Source organism: Sinocyclocheilus grahami, unplaced genomic scaffold (assembly GCF_001515645.1).
Source record: "Sinocyclocheilus grahami isolate Dianchi unplaced genomic scaffold, SAMN03320097.WGS_v1.1 scaffold38.1, whole genome shotgun sequence".
Taxonomy (NCBI): domain Eukaryota; kingdom Metazoa; phylum Chordata; class Actinopteri; order Cypriniformes; family Cyprinidae; genus Sinocyclocheilus; species Sinocyclocheilus grahami.
In genome coordinates this window covers 2,510,967-2,534,741 of record NW_015505217.1, presented here as the reverse complement: position 1 = coordinate 2,534,741, position 23,775 = coordinate 2,510,967, and the positions used below count along the sequence as shown (strand labels likewise).

The following is a 23,775-nucleotide window of genomic DNA, read 5'->3' as shown; positions in this document are numbered from 1 at the left end:
AAGATCCCACACAAGTCTTATCTAATTAGTTTTCATATAGATAGTGCTGTTAACTGCTTAAAAAAATCATTATCATTATCAAACATCTGTCTGTCTGTCATTGATCTGTTGAATCTGTTATGATCTTATTTCTATAATACAATCTTTTCAGTGTTTGGCATTTCATGCAGTGTCCATGTGAGGTTTCAACGTTTTTTTTTCTTGATCTATTTAGAATACATATTACATACAGGGCCGTTCTTCTAGAAACCATGGAAAGTCATGTGAAATTGTAAGATGAAGGTGATGCATCTCAGCAAACATCAGCTCACCCTGATAATGATCAAGATCTTCGCGTTCAGCACTTTTGGCCTGTGGTTTTTTTTGTACGATATGTACCCTCATTTTCATGTGCAGTAAATGGCACATACAAATACTCTATAGAATGTGTAAATGTGTATGTCCGTATCAGTCACATAATAATCTAGCTTACAAACTACATTTAATTGTTTTCAGCAATATTCATGATCAATTTGACAAAATACACCAGGAAAGATTTGATAATTTAACAGAATAACATTCAGGCATGCTAAAATATTATTACTAATCTAAAGTACAGTGAATGAACGACCAGACTGACTCAGCAGAACATCAAAACCTCGGAGGAAACCACCAGTAGTGTGTCATTTTTACATCTTTAGTAACTGACATTAGAAATGTTAACTTGCTTTGTAAGTGTAAAGTGTGACTCATTTTGATGTGAGGTACATAGTGTTATATGATCAAACCCTTATTAGTCACACAGAGTACTGTGAGAATTGAATCACTCTATTGGACTTTCAGGTTTTCAGCTTGAAGTGTTTTAAACATCTCTTTATATAATTGCAGTACAAAGGCATCACCACTTAATCTACATTCATTTTGACTGTTTTGAATTAAATTCCCCTTAAAGAATTGGTTTAAAATGTGTTTTTGCCCTAAGAGCCGAATGGGCAATTCAGTTCACTGGAAAAGACACATAGATCAAGTCCATCCTTATTCGGAGAAAAACCCTCCTCTGAAACTGTCACCTACACTTCACAACTCTTGTGCCGTGGCTATATTTAGTGCACAGCAATTTTGGTCTTAAAGTTTGCACGCCCTTCATTCACTATACAGAGTGAAATTCAGTGTACAGAGTGAAAATGTAATTTATTACACAGCATTTTTGGATGTAGGCTATATATGAATGTATGTATGCATGTGTGTGTGTGTGTGTGTGAATACTTGTATAGCTACAATATATACACTGTAAAAAAAAAGCTGTAAAATTTACGGTAAAAAAACGGCAGCTGTGGTTGCCGGAATTTTACTGTAAAAAATACGGTAGCAACGTTTTAGGTTTTACGGTTTTAACTTAAATTTACAGTTAAATACCGTAATTTCATTAACTGATTAAATGTTATTATATACCAACCTATTGAAGTACTAAAATCTGTTTTTGAGAAAGTCACATGATGAACCAAAGCTCATCACAAGCAGCTTTTAAATAATTACATATATAGAAGGTGCACAGTGTCATTCACACAAACACCAAACACCATCGTGGTAACACACATGACACTGAAATAATGCAATAAACATTCATTTAACAACAATATACAATAACGCTAATATACAAAACTGACAAGAAAAAACTAAGAAGAAACATAGTTATTTCAACAAAAAAAACATCAAATTTGAAATGTAACGCAGGGAATTCTGGGTATGTCAATTTACGGTTATTCACTGTAAATTATACGGTCTTTTTTCACTTCCAAATACGGTATACTACCGTAGAATTAATGTCCAATACATGTAATGTCCAATACAGTTTTTCACCGTATATAGTAGGGGAATTTACCGTTAACCATTTAATAGGTTTTTACTGTAGCATTTTTACAGTCTTTTACCGTTAAATTCACGGTCATTTTTTACAGTGTATCTATATACTGTATACACACACATACACACATAAATGTAGAAATATTCATTCATTGCTTCATTAATACAGGTTCTTAATTTTCATTCTATTTCTATTGTATAATTTCATCTAAATAAACAAAATAATTAATTAATCCATTACAAATAAAGCAATATCGAAAATACAGAATGTTTTTTTTTTCAAAAGTAAAGCTTTCATTTTAATTACTGAATTTATTGAATTAGTTTTTTTGAATTACTGAAAAAATACTGTTGGAGGAAGGCAAACTCTCTTTGTGCTGGATGAATCAGGCCCCATTATCACCTACCTCAATTATAATATCCTGCAATGAAAAGGAGAGTCGTGGGCTGTATATACACGTCTGCATTAAGCTTTTTAAGGGTGTAGTGTATTTGTAAATTGCTAAATCATTGAATCAACATTTAATCATTATATTATTTGTTTATTTTTTATTAGATTTCCGTCTGTTGCTATTTAATGTAGAGTATTTTCATGTAATACATGACTTCAGCCACCGAAAGTAATGCAATATAAAAAATACACGTTTTTAAAACATGTTATATAGCCTATTTTTAATATTGCATTACTTTCGGTGGCTGAAGTCATGTATTTATTATTTAAAGAGATGAAAATACTCTATATTAAATAACAACAGACTGAACTCGAATAAAAATAAACAAATAATAACTATATATAGTTTGTTTTTTGCAAAAGTAATAGCCTATTAAGTGGTAACTAAAGACGGTAACCCTTTACAAAAAGTTTTTATTTGTTAACATGAACTAACAATGAATAATACTTTTAAAGCATTTATTATTATTAGTCACTGTAAATTCCAACATTTAGTAAATTACATGTTTTTAAATCAAAATAGTTATATATGTCGACATTAATTTGTTAACACTAATTCACTAACACGAATAAACAATGAACAATTTTATTTTTACTAAGTAACATTGACAATGATAAATAATTGCTTTAAAAATATATAGGCCATATATCATCGTAGATCATGTTAGCTAATGCATTTACAAATGTGGTAACACTTTAGAATAGGGAACACTTGCTCACTATTAACTTTTTTTCCCCTCGATAAATTCCCAATTTGCTACTTATTAATAGTTAGTAAGGTTTAGGTATTGGGTACACTCTAAAAAATGCTGGGTTGTTTTAAACCAACTTTGGGTCAAATATGGACTTACACAACTTTTGGGTTAAAAATGTAATTGAAAAATTTAACCCAACAGTTGGGTTAGTCCATATTTGACCCAAAGTCGGGTTAAAACAACCCAGCATGTTTTAGAGTGCAGGATTAGGGATGTAGAATAAGGTCATGTAGAATAAGGCATTCATATGTGCTAAATTAGTACTAATAAATGGCTAATATTCTAGTAATATGCATGTACTATGCAACTAATACTAGAGACCGTATTTGGGTATTTGTATATAACTTTTATAATATCACATCAATTATTAGTAACAGACAATGGCAGCAACCATATGGTGTAATATATGGGAATGAATTGGGGGTGGGAGCAAATAAGTTCTACTTCTTTCCACTCCCTTTCGAGCAAGTATTATATGTGTAAATATGTGTATGGATATGTGTAACATAATTGTATATGTATGGATACATATATATGTGAGATAAACTGTTCTATTTTTCTATGTATGTGTATTGATATATATATATTTTTTTATATTTTTATATTTTTTGCTCGAAATAAACTTAAACTTAACTTAACTTAACCCTAAAATAAAGTGTTACCACAAATGTTAACAAATTGGACCTCATTGCAAAGAGTTACCCTGATTTAATTATGTAAATATTTGTGTCTCCTTTCTCTTTATTCTCTAACTCCGCACCAACAGAGGTCGCCAGTTAAACCAGCCGCGCTTTCTTTCACAGCGCGCTCGTTCTCTGCGCATGCGCACCTTCCCCCAGGCTCAAACCGCTGCTTGTCCGCGCCGCTGAAACGCCGAGCCGACAATGGCACAACTGGTGGGACCTCTCCGCAAAGAGCTCGCCGACTCCCTGTTCTCCTGCCGGGTGCTGGTGGTCGGCGCGGGAGGCATCGGCTGCGAGCTGCTGAAAAACCTGGTGCTCACCGGCTTTAAGAATATAGAAGTGGTAAGTTGGAGGAAGGCGGACTCTCTTTGTGCTGCATCAGTCAGGCCCCATTATCACAGATCTACACTTATAACATTCTGAAATGAAAATGAGAGTCATGACTTGTATGCATTACTCGTTACAGTAAGATTTTAAAGAACCGCAATGCTTGTCGTCCCATCGTAATCATATAAACCAGCCCTTTTCTTTCGCGCCATGTTCTGTGCGATACAATGTCCCTTGAAAACATTGACCAATGTAGCCACACTTAACCCCACACTTAACTTATTGTTCTCCGAAATGGGCGCGTGTTCGAAAAGATTATTTTAAAATGAAAACAATTATTTAATATTCTAAACCTGATATCAGACAGGTTATATTTCGTTTTTTGACACACAGCATCTTGCCGTCGTCTGCGAATGTGTTTCCACGATGCTAAAGTAACAGGATTGATATTATTATAGTTTTAGCCATTATTAGTCTTGCACACAAGGTTATGAAACTACAAGCTGTTTATTAGCAGGTTCTGAAATGAAAATGAGAGTCATGACTTGTATGCATTACTCGTTACAGTAAGATTTTAAAGAACCGCAATGCTTGTCGTCCCATCGTAATCATATAAACCAGCCCTTTTCTTTCGCGCCATGTCCCGTGCGATACAATGTCCCTTGAAAACATTGACCAATGTAGCCACACTTAACCCCACACTTAACTTATTGTTCTCCGAAATGGGCGCGTGTTCGAAAAGATTATTTTAAAATGAAAACAATTATTTAATATTCTAAACCTGATATCAGACAGGTTATATTTCGTTTTTTGACACCCAGCATCTTGCCGTCGTCTGTAAATGTGACCGTTTCCACGATGCTAAAGTAACAGGATTGATATTATTATAGTTTTAGCCATTATTAGTCTTGCACACAAGGTTATGAAACTACAAGCTGTTTATTAGTAGGACAATTTAATGTATGTATTTCTACATGTAGCCTATACAGTTTTCAATAAACAGTTGTTTAGTGTACGAAATCTTGGTACTAACAGGGTTGAGGTAAGATTGTAATCAGACAAATATAAGAAGCATAAAGTGATAAAATCACTCACTTAAGTGATATTGAAGCATTTATGGCCTGCAAAGATGATGTTGAAGATATCAGTGGTTTTAGTTATGCAATTAAGTGTTACAATGGCACACAACTGACTTTTTAGGGTGTTCTATAATGGCTTTAAAATGCATGGTTAAAATAAATATCACCCAAGTAATAATAGAACTGAAAACAATATTAAACAATACAGAATTTGGGAAATGCAAAATTGGCAATTGATTTTTAGTTACTGAATAATGAATTTGGCAAAATAAACTATTTAATTACAACATTTTATGTCATCTTAGTAGTAGAGATTTAGGGAACATTTAAAATGCATTGTGATTTCATTGTAATAGCATGGTTTTGCATCTTCTTTAATGATTTCAATAGTGTGTTGTTTTTTTTGTTTTTTTATCCACAAAACGTTTTGTCTTTTTAGGGTGTTCTATAATGGCTTTAAAATGCATGGTTAAAATAAATATCACCCAAGTAATAATAGAACTGAAAACAATATTAAACAATACAGAATTTGGGAAATGCAAAATTGGCAATTGATTTTTAGTTACTGAATAATGAATTTGGCAAAATAAACTATTTAATTACAACATTTTATGTCATCTTAGTAGTAGAGATTTAGGGAACATTTAAAATGCATTGTGATTTCATTGTAATAGCATGGTTTTGCATCTTCTTTAATGATTTCAATAGTGTGTTGTTTTTTTATCCACAAAACGTTTTGTTTTTTTAACTATCCTCATTTGCAGATTGACCTGGACACCATTGATGTCAGCAACCTTAACAGACAGTTCCTGTTTCAGAAGAAACATGTTGGAAAGTCTAAAGCTCAGGTGAATGGTATAACTGACTTCAACACGTATGATTTTGAAATCTGCATCAGACATTGACTTATTAGCGTGTTTCAGGTTGCCAAGGAGAGCGTGCTACGGTTTTGCCCATCTGCGAACATCACTGCCTACCATGACAGCATCATGAAGTGAGTCCAGTTGCATTATTACCAAGATAAAGACTTGGCGTATGAACATTTGATTTGAGTGCATTTCAAAAGTTAATTTGTCTATGGATACTATATAAAGCGCTAATTCTAAGGTCAAGAAGTTTGTTCAAATTTTTTTGTGTGCTTTGCAGCCCAGATTACAACGTGGAGTTCTTTCGAAATTTCCAGCTTGTCATGAATGCTTTGGACAACAGAGGTATGAATTATTCAGCGGACTTTGGTAAAAGTTAAAGAACACTACGCTACGTTAAATGCATCTTTTCTGTTGTCCTTGCAGCGGCCAGGAATCATGTTAACAGGATGTGTTTGGCCGCTGACATTCCCCTCATTGAGAGCGGCACAGCTGGCTATCTGGGACAAGTCACAGTTATCAAGAAGGCAAGGCTCTTCTATTAAATCAACAACTTTTGATTGGTACATGTTGCTGTATTCATCTCAATGTTATGCTGTTGGCATTCACATTTTATAAATTTCCAAATTCCAGGGTCAGACTGAGTGCTACGAGTGCCAGCCTAAACCTACCCAGAAAACCTTCCCAGGTTGCACCATTCGCAACACGCCCTCAGAACCCATTCACTGCATCGTGTGGGCCAAATATCTCTTCAAGTAAGTTCTCTACACTGATACATCTCATCGAAATGTAATTAAACTCGGCTTGGTTCTGAAATGGTCATTTATATTGTTTTCCATGTTCAAGGATGTCGTATTGTTTACAATTTTAATGCACTTTGCACAAACAATACTGTATGTAAGGGAAAATCCACTGCTGTGAATTAATGACAGAGAGGTTGTGCGTGTATGAATTATAATATAATAACTCATAATTGTCTGTGCAGCGTCTCTGTAATAATAGTGAAGCTGCAAGTTTAATTACTTCGGAAACATTAACACATTGTTGTAGCCTTTTAGTATACTATTGCTATTTTATTAATAAATATTGTGTTGGTAGCATTGACAAGTTTCTGTGCTCCTGAATGTTTGTGTGTGCACAGAGCAATCTCAGTGATGTTCGTGTGCTTCAATGTAGCTCATTAGTACTGAACAGTGATTAAATTGACTGGACTTAACCTCAAAAAACCCATCAAAACTTCAGGTGGTCGACACTTTACCACCACGGTGGTAGAAAACTGCCACCATCGCAGTGCTAGTCAATTTTGAAATCGATTTTACTTTTTCCCAAATTCGGTGTTTATTTTTTCCCCTAAATTTAGTGTTTTCTGTTTTAATTTTTCAGAATTCTGTCTATGGCTTTAATTAAGTTTTAGTAATCAAAAGGGATGCCTAATCAATTAAATTAATAAAATTGTAACATTTAATAACATAGTAATTTCTTAAATTTTTAACAGTAATAGGGTGCTGTGATTTCCCCCCATAACCCCCAGCCCCCCCCCAGAAATTCAGATTTATTTGTTTGCTTGTGTACATAAATTTCCTTTTTTAATTTTCCTAGATTCATTGTTTTATGATTTTACACAAATGTATCAGAAATGGTGGAAATCAAATGAATTCATAATACTTTACCAAAAAATTAATTAACATTTCCTTTCATTTTTGTTTTGGAAACAAATTGCTGGCCTGCACAACAGAGATTTACAATTTAAATTAAAACATGGATGATTTAGTCAAATTTTGCCAGGAAACGTTTTAGAATTTTTATCACATGTTAATGTAAAAAATCTTGTGTGATATAACTTGTCTTTGTTTGTTTGCTGGTTTTTATTGTATTTGTTATACTTGTATTTTTTTTTATTGTTTTTGCCATGAAAATAGCCTTTGATGCTGACATGGCATTAAATAAATATATTCTATACTATAAAACATGGATGGATTCCTTAAAAGATAGTGTTTTAATAAACTGTATTAATGTCATTTTTAGTATTACTTTGAGAAGTACTTTCTGCTATACAATAGTAAAATATTTTTGTCTTTTAAGCATACATTTCTTTAAAGCATTATTATTGTGGTGGGTTGTAGTAAAGACCTTTGAGTTTCTGTATGTGTTGATGGTTTTATCAAGTGAAATGGTCATGAATACTATTAGCTTGATTTTGAGAGCTAATCTAATTATTGTCCTCTGCTTACATGTCATTTTGAATAATTTTATCTGCTGTATTTTTGTTTATTTGGTTTTATTGTGTTTGTAAATCTTGTCTTATTCCAATTCAGCTTTTGCCGTGAAGATAGACTTAGATGCTGACGTTGCAATAAAAATGAACAACCAACTAACATGTCATTTTGAATTGCCTCCACAGTCAGCTTTTTGGTGAGGAGGATGCAGATCAGGAGGTGTCACCTGACACAGCTGACCCTGAGGCTGCTTGTGAGTAATCACAACTTATTTACTACCTTGACTACTTCAGTGGTGGACATTCTTTTTTGCGTGTGGTTAAATATGCTTGAATGAAATATAAATGTATGATTTGGTGTTCCGTGAAATATGTAATGCAAGTTTGAATTGGGACTTTTTTTTAATGACGTGAGGTTTCTGGGATGTTTATTGACTTCAGGGAACCCTGCAGATGCGGCAGCCCGAGCTACCGCCTCCGATCAGGATGGAGACATCAAGCGAGTGTCTACTAAAGAGTGGGCTCGGTCCACAGGCTACGATCCTGTTAAACTCTTCAACAAGGTGCAAGTTCTGTTTCAAACTTGTCGTTAATTCATTACCCAGTCTGTTTTTTTTAGAAATAGTCTAAAGGTGATCTTGTGCTTCCTTTCAGCTTTTTAAAGATGACATCATGTATCTGTTAACCATGGATAAGTTGTGGAAAAAGAGAAAAGCCCCATTACCTCTAGACTGGACTGAAATCAAGCAGATTGGTGTGTATTTGTTCTAGAATTATCTAGTTATATAAACAAATATAAGTAAATCTGTTTAGAAGACATGCTAATGAGGCTGTGTTTTGTGTGTGTTTTGTGCGTGCGTGCGTGTGTGTGTGTGCGCGCGCGCGTGAAAGAATCTTCTCAGAAGGAGGCCTGTGGCACAGGTCTGAAGGACCAGCAGGTGTTGGGTGTTCAGGGTTACACTCAGCTCTTCCGCCGCAGTGTAGAAACACTCCGATCTCAGCTGATAGAGAAGGGTGAGGGTGCAGAGCTAGTCTGGGACAAGGTGAGAACTCAAAAGACAAGGTTTATATAGGATATACATAGTTTATACAGTGGTGGCCAAAATTTTTAGAACACTTTGCATATTTAAGAGGTTTCAGTTGTTTTTGTTGAATTGGCCTTTACAATACCCATAAAACGAACTATTGCTGGAACTACCTGCGACGGAAGGAATCTGCTGGAACCTTGAAAAGGATGGACTGGCCCCCTCAAAGTCTGGACCTCAACCCCATCGTGCAAATTTGGGGCAAGCTGTAAAATAAACTGGACAGATCTTTTGTACATTAAAGGAAAGCCTTTGGCTTGATTTGCAGAAGGCATGGGATAACATTAAAGGGGTCATATGATGCGATTTCAAGTTTTCCTTTCTCTTTGGAGTGTTACAAGCTGATTGTGCATAGATAAGATCCCTGAAGTTGCAAAGACTACAGTCTCAAAACCAAAGAGATATTCTTTATCAAAGTTAAGACTCTGCCACACCCCCCTAAAACGGCTGTGTTGATGCAGCCATGTCAGGGAGACGCTGTGTGTTTTTAGGCGAAAGCAAAAGCACTTTATTTGGCCTTCCGAAAGTAGATGCATTTAGGAATCTTTAAGATTACTTACAATAGAACAGCAATGCATTTTATGGACGACCGTTTCCTGAACCTAGGAGAGGAGGTCATTCTGACTTTGCTATGACAATCTGGCGCTTCTGAATCAGCTACTGTTTTGTTATTAGTTTAAGTATTTGCTGTTGACTGTTCAAATGCGGAGTTTTGCGCATCGTGTGTGTGTGCGTGAGCGAGCGAGAGGGGGAGAGAGAGAGAGGGGGGGGGGGTCACATCACAGTGGAGTCAGCTGTCTTAACCGTGGCTTGTGTACTGCAAACACATACCAGCTTCATCACTGTGTCTGTCACCCGACTCTGTTCCCCTTTCGGGTTCTGTCTTTACATTTATTTTGAAAGATGAAGCTCGCGATTATGGTAAGGGGCGTTACATTTCCGACGAGCGCTTGCAGTGTTCGGCCAATCACAATGCACTGGGTCAGCTGGCCAATCAGAGCAGACTGCGCTTGTCGAATGAGGAACTTTGTAGAAAATGAAGCTTTTGAGAGAGGCGGTGCATAGAGGACCTACAATAATGTTCGGTATTTGAAAAATAATGTGTTTTTTGAACATTAAACATGTCAACATATTCTGTTACACCAAATACACAAAATAATGATCTTTTAAAAAGCATCATACGACCCCTTTAATGTTGAAGTTCTCAGGAAATATATTGACACTATGCCAGAGAAATGTGCTGCTGTAATTGCTGCAAAAGGTGGACATACCAAATATTAAAGTTTAAGAGTGGACACAAACAGTACGACTCGCTTCATCTGATATTAGTTGTGCTCAGAGCAACCATCTGCATGTTTCATGAACATTATGAAATGAAATCAGGTCAATATTTTCAGATCTGTAAGGTGTTCTAACATTTTTGGCCACCACGGTACCTTCATTTAGTCTCATACTAAATGTAGTTAATTCATAATTATTTTTAATTGATACTTATTTAGCAAGGACATATTGATAAAGTGGCAAAGACATTTCTAATGTTACAAATAATTTGTGTTTAAAATATTTGCAGTTCTTTAGAAATTTCTATTCATCAAATAATCGAAAAGAAATAGTGATGTTCAGTGTGAACTCCCTTTATTTGTGCTGCTGTTTTCAGGATGATCCTCCGGCCATGGACTTCGTAACAGCAGCCGCAAACTTGCGCATGAATGTCTTCAGCATGAACATGAAAAGCCGCTTTGATGTCAAATGTAAGTGTTTGGATGGCTGTATTGCCTTGACTTAAATTATTTTAAGTTATCTTTTTAATGGGTGTTTAACAGTATTATCTAAAATTATATTAACTATTTTCTGCCTTTAAAATTTTTAATGCTTTATTTACCAAGAACTCCACTTCAAATTGTCAATGTGTTATAGCCTTGGCTTTAAAACGAATAAACAACATACAGTACTTCATCAATTGTTTAAATAAAAGTTGGTTCTGAATTGAATGGCTTTAAATAGGGCTGGGCGATATAGTTAAAAAATGTATCAACGATATAATGTTTCATATCGTTCGGTATCGATAATTATTGACTTTTTATAACCTTTTTTAAAACAAAGAGCAATAGAAATTTTTTTTTACATTTAACCACTGTATTTTTAAATTAACCCAATTTGAGGAAAAACTAATATTTTTTTATTTTAACAGTCAAACACAAAATAAAAATGTAATATCTAATTTCTAATGTTTTTTTTAATGCAGATTAAATACCCCTTTAAGGAAACTTTTGGCTTGTTTCCCGAGGCCACAGGAGGGCGCGATGAGCAAGATAATGCAAATTAAATTGAAATAACTGTCTATAAAAAAATGTGCATTACGTCTAAATTAACTTGTATAAATCAAACATATTTTGAACAAAGAGCCGAATCTCCCATCACACAGATTGCCTTTAAAAACATATGAGACGCAGTGAAAAGGAATTAACCTCCACAAATTCATGATGTTTTCTAAAAGTTTAAACGATTTTAACTTTGCATGGCTTTCTATATTTCTCTTGTGTGAGACGCGAGTGCAGCAGTTGTATTTGTCCGTGTAAAAAATGTGCTGAATATGCATTCTGTGTGAATGGCTTGGTTTTGGTTTTAACCTAATCAAGATCTTCTAAGCATTGAGCTTCTATATTTCTCGAATATTTTGAATGAATAACGCAGCAGCGGCGCGTCTCGTGGGCGAGACTAACAAAACAGTCAAATGCAACGCCGTCACTTGCAACATCATCACCACATCTTGCGCTTCACTGATGACGCTCTCTGACGCACACCTAACATTTGATTGTACTATTTTTGCATTCAAATGCAAAAGTTTATTTTAAATTCGACTAATATTCTTTTTTTTAATTTTTTTTATTCACAATCTCCTCGTCACAGACAGGCACAGCACTCATGTTCGTGTTTGTGTGTGCTGTCTGCGTCACTCATAGCATGTGCCTATATCGTGCACTATATCGAATAATTTTTCTATCGTTATCGAAGAGGGTGTACCGTCGATAAATATCGATACTGTTTTATCGCCCAGGCCTAGCTTTAATCTATGTTGCCTTCTCATCTAGCCATGGCAGGGAACATCATTCCAGCAATAGCCACCACTAATGCCGTCATCGCTGGTCTCATTGTTCTGGAGGCGCTGAAGATTCTCAACTCCGACTTCGACCAGTGTCGCACGGTAAGCTTGCAGTGTTACTCCTTTGACACTTTGAAACCCGAATTGCATCATGTCCTGTCGAATCTAACACATCTTTGCATTTGTTTTTCCCACTTGGTTTAAGGTAATTACATCTCAGCAGTAATCTTAGTTGTAAAGACCTTTTTTTGACCTTAGTCTGTTTTTAAAAGTCTTGTCGAGTGGTATAGGTGGGAGTCATAGGGCTTGTCCAGAAACTCACACTTTTGTGGTCTTTGCACTTTCTTACTACTTGTATGACATTTCCTGTATTTGGCCCAAGTGTTCAAACATGAAGACCACAAGTGTGTGTAGAAATTCTCATTACTGGATGGGACATGGTGTTATAAAAATGCAACCAATAAAATGTTCAACACTTTGGTTTACTACCACGATCAGCGATAGTGGACATCTTGGAGCCGTAATGCAGTGTAAATAAGGGGTTATCCTAGCATTAATGGCAAGGAAAGAAAGGTGTTATTTGAGGTAATAGTACATTAAAGAGTGATAATGTGACTTATGCACGCCAGGTGAACTGTTAATGTGAAAAAACTGTTTCCATTGCAGTTTTGTGATATATTCCTTTTCCGAATTACCTGAAAAACCATCTCATGTAAGCGTGTAAACTTTTTTGCAATTATATGGAAGTTTTTGCGAAAGTGGTGTGTTTCTATTGGGCTTATTTTAAATTCACAATTTGCGCACTTTGAAGGGTAATGGAAATGTGGCTACTCTTGCACACTCACTTCCTTATGCCTATGGCCCATAGCCTTACTCCTATGTTGTTGTATTTTTATTTTTTTTAAAGATCTTCCTGAATAAGCAGCCGAACCCCAGGAAAAAGCTTCTTGTTCCGTGTGCGCTGGACCGGCCCAATTCAAACTGTTACGTGTGTGCCAGCAAACCTGAGGTCACAGTCAAACTTAATGTGCACAAGACCATTGTGCAAGCTCTTCAGGACAAGGTACCAGTAATTTATTTCAATCCAAAAGCCTTGATGTTTGTGTGATCTCCAAGAGATTCAAGTCTGGATTTAAACATTTGAGCGTTTATTTATGGTGTTGCTTTTTCAGATACTGAAGGAGAAGTTTGGTATGGTGGCACCAGATGTGCAAATTGAGGATGGCAAAGGAACGATCCTCATCTCTTCAGAGGAAGGAGAGACTGAAGGTGTGAATTAAGTCAGCCTCTAGAGGGCATCTTTCTCTACTATAACATACTCTGAGCTTTTTTTTAATGTGTTGGTCTCTCTGTTTCTCTGCAGCAAACAATAACAAGTTTTTGTCCGACTTTGGGATTCGGAATGGGAGCCGTCTTCAAGCAGATGATTTCCTTCAGGATTACACTCTTCTAGTCAATGTCATTCACAGGTCAGTGTGGCTTCATTTAGCTAAGAGGATGATACTTTGGATTTCTTGAATATTAAAATGTATCTTGCATTTATTGCAGCGAGGAATTGGAAAAGGATGTTGAGTTTGAAGTAGTGGGTGACGCCCCGGATAAGGCGCCTGCACCAAGTGCCCCAGAAGAAGGGAAAAACATTGCCAACGGTAACAAAGATTCTGCCCAGCCGTCTACCTCATCTAAAGGTAAGATCAACATGGATTGCCTGCAAAACATCAGTCTTTAAAAGAAATAATTCACCTTAAAGGGGTCGAACGAGCCGTTTTAGGGGGGCGTGGCATAGTCTTAACTTTGATAAAGAATATCTCTTTGGTTTTGAGATTTTGTCTTTGCAACTTCAGGGATCTTATCTATGCACAATCAGCTTGTAACACTCCAAAGAGAAAGGAAAACTTGAAATCGCATCATATGACCCCTTTAAAATTGGAAACAAGCAGCTTGGACATTCCGCTAAACATCTCATTTTGTACTTTATGGGTGAGAAAGTTTTGTTGCATTTGAGTAATGTACTTTTCTCATGTTTACAGCAGCTGCAGAGGATGATGATGTCCTTATCATAGACTCAGACGAAGAACCGTCCTCGAGCACCATGGAAGCTTCCCCAGAGTCTAGTAACCGCAAGAGGAAGCATCATGACGCTGATGATGCTGCGTCCAAGCGTAAACGCCTCGACCAGCAGCCGGCCGATGATGATGAAGACATCATCGCTCTAGACTAGCATCATTCACAAGATTTCACCTGCCCACAATAGAGGATTTTCCTCCAGTTGAATTTTTGTACGGTTTCTCTTACCAAACATGTAAATATATCTGTACAATATGGTTCAAGCTCAATGGATGTCGTCTTTAAGTTCTGTCCTTTGTTTTTTGGGATCAGAAAACGGCTGAGTTATGAACTACACTCGGTTAGGTTTTCCTCAAGATGGATAAAATGCTTTTCAACATCGTATTTTTTACAATGTGTGTCCTCGTATTTTGCAGTGGTTTAGAAAGGCTGACTAAAGTGCTCATGGTATTTCGATGCATTTTTTTTTCATCTTGAAAACCATATTCCATATTTATTACAGGTTGTTTGTGTTGACAACCTTAATATTTCTGATCACCAAATCATTTTACAGTAACAGTGTATTACTGTATGATGGCTGGTATGTCTTCTCTTGCATTGCTTTAGAACCACAATGAAAAATATTGTGACTTCCTTTTTTAAGAAAATACACTTAAGACAACTATTTACATCTTTGGGTTTCATTCTTATAATTTTAGTCTTTACTCGGGTAGTATAAATGAGCCCATTCCTCATTTACTGACCAAACTAAGCAGCTAAATAAACTAGGGCATCGTCTCATTTAACCTTTATTTACCAAAGAAAGCATGGTCTTGAAAGGGTACAATGTCCTAATTGCACTTTATTTACATTAGAATGTTTGACGTAAGAACATTCTGTTTTCTCTTCTTGCTCACGTAGATGTCAGAGTCCACCGTTCACGTGGTATTTGTGGTCCGTAGGGTTCATCGAAGATGCTACATGACACGTTAACCCTTCCCCTAGTTGGCACCTCAACTGAAATGCAAGTTTTTGTATTAAGTGTCAAATTTTGTTGGAAATTGTCAACGGTTTATTAGGTCAAAATACTTTTTTTTTTTTCTGTGTGAATACTATGTTTGCAGAAAAATCTTTTACAGACAAGGAATTAATACCATCTCGTGTCCATTCAGAGCAATTTTCGTTTCGCAAACGATGAAAAACACAGAAAACATAGGTCCTATGCTTCCCAGTGCTCACAATGACTAGCTGTTGAGTGGCTGTACACTAGTTATTGCGATGCATTATTATGGGATTGAATGAGTGCACTCCATAGTGTCCACCATGGTTTCAGACACTACCACAAATGTCTGTCCGCTTAAATGGTAAACTATGGGTCGTTTGGTTCACATAACCGGTTGTGTTGTGAACTCACTTTTCGCACAATTCAAACTCACTGACAAGTCTTTACTAAGACGTGTTAGTTTTCCACAGTTTTTTTTCTTTCTGTTTGTATTTATTTGTAATCATCTGTCCCGGTTCAGTTTGTCAAAAACTTAATTTAGAGCCTAAATTAAATATTGAAATAATTTACATCACTTCGTGGAAAACTAACACTAAACTAACTGTCTTAATATATCGGTTATGTAAACCGATTCATGAAAAAATATTACCCATATATATATATATTATATAAACTGGGTAATAATGGCGACAATTTTGGAAAATATATATTTATATGTGTGCGTGTATATATATATATTTATATAACATTTTCCACTAAATAATGGTCACCATTATTATATTTACATATATAAATAGGTAATAATATTGTAAATAAATTCCCTAAGTCTTGAATGTGACAACCATTTCCTCGTGTCCTGTCTCGTCCCTCCTGTGCATATAATTAAGCCCTAACGCCCCTCAGTGGATGAAGCTGATTGGATTGAGTTTGGACCCCCAGCTGGACGTAGTCCTCCATTTTATCCCCCCTTTAATGGGATATTTAAACCTGTCCGTCCAAATGCGCGTCATTTCGTCCTGCTGCCTTGACTACAATGAAAAGCTGCGAGTTTCCTAAGAAACCTCTAGATCTCCGTTCGGAGTTTGGTGGGTGTTGTTAACCTGCCCTTTTTGCCTTCATCCGCCAATCAGTAGGGCGCGAGAGCGAGCTGGGTGTTGTTGGCACAAGTTCGGCACGCGAGCGCACGCGAAAGGACAATATTTTACATGTCAACGGCATGACTATATAATATATTTTTAGGTTATTAAAGTAAACGGCCAACATCATGGTGACACTGACCGCGATCGTCGCGCCTCTCGGTCGGCAGATCCACAGGCAGCTGGTGAAGCATGGCAGAAGCCAGCGCTGGATACCATCTCGGGCATGTAACTTGTCTGCATGCTCCAGCAAATTACTTCTCAGTCGAGGTTAGTGCATTTTTTGGTTTGTGTCATGATAGAAATCCCACCACCTTGTTTAGGTGAGTGGTCTTTTTGCTAGACTATTTGTGCACTATTTACACCACTAGGGTTTATTACAGATGTTGTAATGTCCGTTATGACTGGGCTGATGATTATACGGTCACAATCTGTATGTTTATGATCGACGAAAACGCCTTCCTCAGTGACTTCCGGGTTTTGCGTCAAACGGAATGTTTACATGAAACGGCGGGAAACGATCACTGCGTTGAATGTGTCAGGAAGCTGCAGTAGTTTATCGTGTTTTTGTTGGTAAGTGAAGCTTGAGTGTTCTCATTAAGGATGTATGTACTAACCCCATCAGTTTACTTCGTGTTTCACATGTCACTGTTTCTCCACAAGCCCCGCCCATGAGAGATATGGGCCATGTTTATTATGTCTGCAGAGCATTCATTGAAAACGGCCTTGAAGATGCAATATAAGTCACACGAGACCGAGTATATTTCATTAAAGGACAAATAAAACCGTTTCCCCCCTCCATAAGAGCTCTTTAAAAAAATAAACTGAATTTGATCCGTTTTTAGTAGTATGAGTGTGTCATTTGTTGATTTCTTCTTGATAGTTACTGATAATCAAACCAAGCTGATAAAGACATTTAAATAGGGTTCAAGATAGGGCCTAAAACTTTTAAAATGGAAAGTACTTTTCTTGCCTTTTCAATACATTTACTGTGTATTTAATGTTCAATGCCAATCAAAAAAATAATAATTATGCAATTTTTGCAAGAAGGAGTGGGTAACAAGGTTGTAAACTTAGGCTAAGCTTAGTTCTCTCTCAGTGGGAGTAGTTATTTATAAACTTAGATTTCATAATTCGTAATAAGAGGTTTGCATGCAAGAATGATTCATTTCATATTCTTGTATATTAATATAACTGTTATTTATACTCCTATCCAGTGTTGTGGAAAGTTACTTTTAAAAGTAATGCATTACAATATTGCGTTACTGCATTAAAAAAAGTAACTAATTACGTTACTTACTTACTTTTTATGGAAAGTAATGCGTTACGTTACTTTTGCGTTACTTTTTAAATCTGGACAGGGCTTGCTTGTTTGTTTTTAAAATAAAAAAGTTCTATTTTGGGCAAATATAAAAGCCTTTTCACACCAAAAGTGAAATGAATAAGCCTCAGGCTGAAGGGAAAGTATACGTACGTCCGTACAGAAGAATGCAGAAGAAGAAATTTCAACACACTTCAGCAGTAAAAAAAACACAAATGTTTGTCTAGAGTCATTTTTGCTGATTAGTATGGTTGAACTGGATCATCGAAGGTTAGAAGCAAAGACATTGGTTAATAGAATGGGATTAAATACATAAATGATTTTTGTTGTTTAACATTTCATTATTGCAGGTTTGCGTCATATTCTGAGTTGCGTTATTTTTATTCGTTTTGAGGAATACTGAATCTGTGTTTTTTTGTGAGTGAGTGAGATGAATGAATGCATATTCATATTTATTTTAGATCTACAGTAACATCTGTTTTCTGTCACCATGGCGACACCAGAGCTGTCAATCAATAAATTGGAAACAAAAGTAACTTGCGTTACTTATCTGAAAAAGTAACTCAGATATTCTCTTGTAAATTAAAAAGTAATGTGTTACTTTACTAGTTACTTGAAAAAAGTAATCTGATTACGTAACTTGCGTTACTTGTAATGCGTTACCCCCAACACTGCTCCTATCTTTACTTTGTGATTAGCAGTATCTTATAGCTGTCATTTGTATTGTGTAGACATTATCTTATCTAAACCAGATTGGTTTATCAACAAATAAAGCCATTTATACCTCACATTGAAAGCCACATAAAAGCAAAGGACAATTAAAGTTTACTAAGTAAAGGTTACATGCAACTAACCTATTTGTTCAAACGAGTAAACGTTAACAAAGGATACAATAAAATAATTTCAGTGAATGTGGTCTGTCAGCTATGGTTTTGGGATAGAAAATAACAGAGTAAACATCCCAAATCAAGTCTATTTCAAAAGTTGGACATTTAATCAAAGACTAAGCTTGAATGAGTATGTCTTTTGATATTTTATAAGAGAGTTCTAGTTAGAACCCATGCTGTGTTTGCTTTCCATAAAATGGGTCAGCAGCACGGTTGTAATCCCTCTTTGCTAGACCACTTAAATGGCTGACAGGAATTATAGTAAAGGCCATTTTAATCTCATGAAAGGCAGTTGGTCACATTCTCTGGCTGTTTTAATTCAACTCCTTTTGTAGAATCTAGAGCATGTGACCACAATCGAAGCAGTTATTGTGTAAGACGAGCTTCTTGCTGTATAAAGGAGCTCTTACATGTTTGCACAAGGATCGCCTATAAGATTCTCAAGGGAATGTCCATTCATAAAGGTGGCATAAAACTCTGCTGACTGTCTTCCTGTTGAGCTCTACAGTCAGTTTTTCCCTGACATTCCACATGTCAGTTTTTTTTCTTTTCTTTTTTTTGAATCATCGAGTCACAGAAGGAAGCATATTTTCTTCTCGACTTTCACTTCTCTAATACGCTCCAGAAGGACGGCTTGTCGGCTTTTGTGCTGCTTTGGGTTTCTTTTTGCTGCTTTTTTCCTGTTTGGATTTTAAGCATTTAATTTCAGAACAGATGTGTAACTCAACGCATGAGGCTGCACTTTGTGCCATAAAATGTAGGTCGGTCTATCTATCTATCGATCGATGTTTTGATAAGGTATGTTTTTGTCTCATTGGTTGTAAAAACCAACAGTTTTTTTTTTTTAGACTTAAAAAAAAAAAAAAACTGGCGTTCTGCCTACTTGGACAGCATTTTGGGGCATCATGCTTGCAATTACACATTTTTGATGGCTGAAATCCTTCCTAGATAAACACTGACCTAGTTTGATCTGTTTCCTTATCCTGACTGGTCATTTTCTTCTCAGTGCATCCGATGTGGCAGGAGCCGCTCGCCATTCCCGGTGGAGATCGCCAGTCGCCTATTGACATTGTGGTGCGTAAAAGCGTCTTTGATCCACAGCTCAGACCTCTGAAGGTACAATATGACCCAAGGACCTGCCAGCAGATCTGGAATAATGGCTACTCTTTTCTGGTTGAGTACGACGACACGACTGACAAATCCAGTAAGTTACCTTCATTGTCTTAATAACAAAATGGTCCATAGCTGTGACAAAAAAAATCTTCTGAAAGAAGATCACATATTAACTGATTCTGATTTTACAATAGTAATACTAGGAACTGTATTACTTTAGTGGAGACTCTGCTTGCTGAGTATGGTACATTTTTTTTGTAAGAAAAAATTATATTTATGTTAGCTTTATTCAAGTAGGAATTTCCAAGGTGTTACCAAGAACACAACAAAAACATTTTGTTTTCAATTGTATTCTTGTGTAATAACTCTGCCTGAAATGAAAAAATCAGCTGTTCTTTGGTGTGAGAAAACTCTAAACTCACATGAATCTCTTTTAGCTCTGAAAGGAGGCCCATTGGAGGATCAGTTCAGACTGTGTCAGTTTCATTTTCACTGGGGGGAGAACAACGCCTGGGGCTCTGAACACTCCATAGACCGCCGCCTTTACCCTGCTGAGGTATTTTTAGTACTTTTAGTACTACAAAATCACTCCATTACTTACTTGGTCATCTTTTTGAGCCATCTGAATGTCGTTTTTACTATGAGGAAGTATTTCTCTCTTGCGACACAGACAGAGCTTCTCTATAACAGAGGGCGGAGACTTTACCGTTAGGAACGACCGGCTATTTCTATTGTAAGAGAGTCATCTCGATAAATATGTGGCACTAACCCAAGACAAGTACACTGTACTGCTTTAACTCCGAGCCAATTACATAAGGAGACATGTGTGAGCGACTACTATGCCAAAAAGCCAAGTTTGTCTTTGTTAGCGCTGGTGAGAATGTGACCTCCTTACTGCTCTCAACACTCCTTTAGCTCTACTGAGTGTGTGTGTGTGTTTAACAGCTCAAATTTCAGTCCTGTAAATGTATCCTGTATTGCGTAAAGTGGTTTCATTCCAGCCTCCTTGGTTAAATCGAATCGTTCCAGAATGAATGGAGTTCTGTCCATTTGTACGGGTGTAGGTTTAAACCATTGCGGTACGTCAAAAGCACAAAAACTAGCTATGTTCAACTGCAGGATTGTGTAACAGGACGAACAACTGTAGTAACCTGAACCAAATGAAAGGCATTATGGGAAATGTGCTCATTAGTATCATTCATAATCATATTGGCATGGGTGCGTATCTTTTCTGTGTCGTCACAGCTTCATCTTGTTCACTGGAACTCGGACAAGTACAGTTTGTTTGAGGAGGCTGTTATTGAGGAGAATGGACTAGCTGTTATTGCGGTCTTTCTGAAGGTACTGATGTGTGTAATTATTATAAAACTTATTTTTCCTAGATCTTTAAGCTGAGAAGGCTTTTGTAATTGCAAAAAAAAAATTTGTGTTTTTCACAGATTGGAAAGAGACACGAGGGTTTGCAGAAATTGGTGGATGCCTTGCCTGCAGTCAGGCACAAGGTAAGGCATGATTAAACTTTATGTTTTGTACACTCTGAGCTTCGGCTTTGTGTTGTGAGATTAAGAACCTCAGAGCGTGATGTTTTGGAAACAGTGGGATGAAGGATAAACTTGTTCATACATTTTGTTTTATACTTTCAAAGTATGTAATATCCTCATCCTTTTCCATTCAGGATAGCGTGGTAGAGTTCACCAAGTTCGACCCTGCATGTCTCCTCCCGGAGAAAATTGATGATTATTGGACATATGCAGGTTCTCTGACCACTCCTCCTCTTACTGAGGCGGTGACATGGATTGTGATGAAACAGCACGTTGAAGTCAGTCATGATCAGGTAGGAGGCCGATATGTTTGGGGAATGTGGAATTGTGGAAATTAAGGGGATATTTTTTCCCTGATAGCAAATTTAACAGTACAACTGGCCAACTGATCTTATTAGAATAGCTCAGCTTTTTCCATATTCCTATTTGTCAGCTTGTTTAAATGTTTCCTCCTGTAATTTTTTTTCTTTCTTTCTTTCGAAAGCCAACACAATTGCTGCAATTGCATTCTCTTGGTACATATCTTTTTCTCGCTTTGTTTGTCTGTTTGTATTGCTTTATTTGCTTAAAAAAAAAAAAGAATAGCTCAGCTAGAAAAACATATGTTTTTGCAAATTAAAGTAATTGTGTAATATAAATTACACAATTATAAGTTCACCCAAAAATGAAAATGAATTACCCTCATGTCGTTCCATAGACAGCAACGCAATTACTACATTCAAGGCCCAGAAAAGTAGTTAGAACGTCAGGAAAATAGTCCATGTGACTTCAGTGGTTTAACCGTCATTTTATGAAGTTATGAGAAAACATTTTGTGTGCATAGAAATCAAAAATAACAACTTTATTCAATAATCTCTTCTCTTCCGAGACTTGAAGCGCGTTCATGACAGTACCACGATGCATAAAGTAATTATTTTGTTGCATAAAGTCATTATTTTTTTCTTTGCACACAAAAAGTATTCTCATACCTTCATAAAATTATATTTGAACCACAGATGTCACACTGACTATTTTTAACGATGCTTTTACTATAATGCCTTGCGTTGCCGTCTATGGAGGGTCAGAGAGCTCTCGGATTTAATCAAAAATATCTTAATTTGTGTTCTGAAGATGAACGAAGGCCTTACGGTTTTGGAATGACATGAGGATGAGTAATTAATGAAATGTTTTTTTTTGGGTGAACTAACCCTTTACGCATTTCCCATTAAGAATTATAAAACCGCTTTTTAGCTTGAATGGGTCCAATTGCTTTTTCACCACAAACTCTGGAGTGGTTTGCTTTTCAGTTGGACTGAGACCACCTTGTTCAGCCAGTCCTGGACAGATTATTTTGGTGTGGATCCAAGCGAGAATGTTGTGTTCATGTGACTAAATGAATCGAACTAAAGGAGAAAACGCACGAGGTTCCAAAACGAATGCTCCAAACAAGCAAGGTGTGAAATTGCGCTAAAAATGATTTATTCTTCAAATCTTTTGTAAAAGAATCTCAAAACAATCCACGCTAAAATACTTTAACGATTGAGATCACACTGAAATGATCAAGGATGTAAATAAGCCACTAATTTAACTTTAGGACATGCAGAGCTGTAGGTTATACGCAGCTAGGTACAGTGCAGGGTTTGCCGGATTATTGCATTTTAAGACTTGCCATTCGTTTTCCTGGTGTTTAGGAATAATATATATTTTTCACACCATCAGAAAGCTGTGAAACTTCAGAACAAGTTTTTTGACCGCTTGTTTACAATGCTAAGAGAATGCTAAGGAATTTGAGTTCTGAATGTATATATGACCCTTTTAAAAACAGCTGATGAATGCCATAAATTCATGCTTTGAGACACCCCTCACACTGGCTGTTTTAACTCTGCTGGGAGTCTGTTTGTTATTCCGACATAATGTTCCACTGCTCCATGGCACGGAAAAGTTCATCTGGCTGACTGCTGACATCTGTTTTCTCCATCTTTTATATACAAATTTCCTTTTATTTTTTGCTCTCATTCTAAATGCCTTTTATTTGAATTTGTTCCCATTTTTACATATTATCTTCCGTTCTTTTTTGTCTTCTCAGCTGGCAGTGTTTCGAAGCTTGCTGTTCACATCGGCAGAAGAGCAGGTGCAGAGAAGCATGGTCAACAACTTCCGTGTTCAGCAGGCTTTGAAGGGACGGACTGTCCGTTCTTCTTTCACCCCCTTCCTCCAAGATGCTCCCTCTATGAAGTAGCAACAAAACTCAGTGACCTAATTCACATCTTAACCTCCAAAACAAGCACCGACTCATCAGTCACTTTATTGTGGACGTCTGATATCCATAATGTCTTAACTAGA

At 36.4% G+C, this 23,775-nt stretch overlaps 2 protein-coding genes across 6 annotated transcripts; both read left to right on the top strand.

Annotated features, from left to right (window-relative positions):
• Positions 1 to 23,775, top strand: ca5a (carbonic anhydrase Va). 5 transcript variants are annotated; one of them, XM_016267499.1, is made up of 9 exons: positions 1 to 14; positions 3,190 to 3,193; positions 16,513 to 16,861; positions 19,806 to 20,003; positions 20,350 to 20,468; positions 21,158 to 21,253; positions 21,352 to 21,414; positions 21,588 to 21,746; positions 23,519 to 23,775. In XM_016267499.1, the coding sequence occupies exons 3-9, from the start codon at positions 16,720 to 16,722 to the stop codon at positions 23,669 to 23,671; spliced, it is 930 nt and encodes a 309-aa protein (XP_016122985.1). In that variant the 5' UTR covers positions 1 to 14; positions 3,190 to 3,193; positions 16,513 to 16,719; the 3' UTR covers positions 23,672 to 23,775. The 5 variants fall into 5 exon arrangements, with proteins under 5 accessions (XP_016122985.1, XP_016122987.1, XP_016122986.1 ...); XM_016267500.1 differs by lacking the exons at positions 1 to 14; positions 3,190 to 3,193 and having other exon boundaries at positions 16,446 to 16,540; positions 16,695 to 16,861; XM_016267501.1 differs by lacking the exons at positions 1 to 14; positions 3,190 to 3,193 and having other exon boundaries at positions 16,428 to 16,540.
• Positions 3,848 to 15,113, top strand: uba2 (ubiquitin-like modifier activating enzyme 2). Its single transcript, XM_016267496.1, has 17 exons — positions 3,848 to 4,073; positions 5,902 to 5,985; positions 6,061 to 6,131; positions 6,284 to 6,348; positions 6,430 to 6,530; positions 6,637 to 6,758; positions 8,405 to 8,472; positions 8,660 to 8,781; positions 8,873 to 8,972; positions 9,110 to 9,261; positions 10,961 to 11,054; positions 12,396 to 12,508; positions 13,314 to 13,469; positions 13,579 to 13,675; positions 13,770 to 13,875; positions 13,955 to 14,094; positions 14,437 to 15,113. The coding sequence occupies exons 1-17, from the start codon at positions 3,933 to 3,935 to the stop codon at positions 14,625 to 14,627; spliced, it is 1,923 nt and encodes a 640-aa protein (XP_016122982.1). The 5' UTR covers positions 3,848 to 3,932; the 3' UTR covers positions 14,628 to 15,113.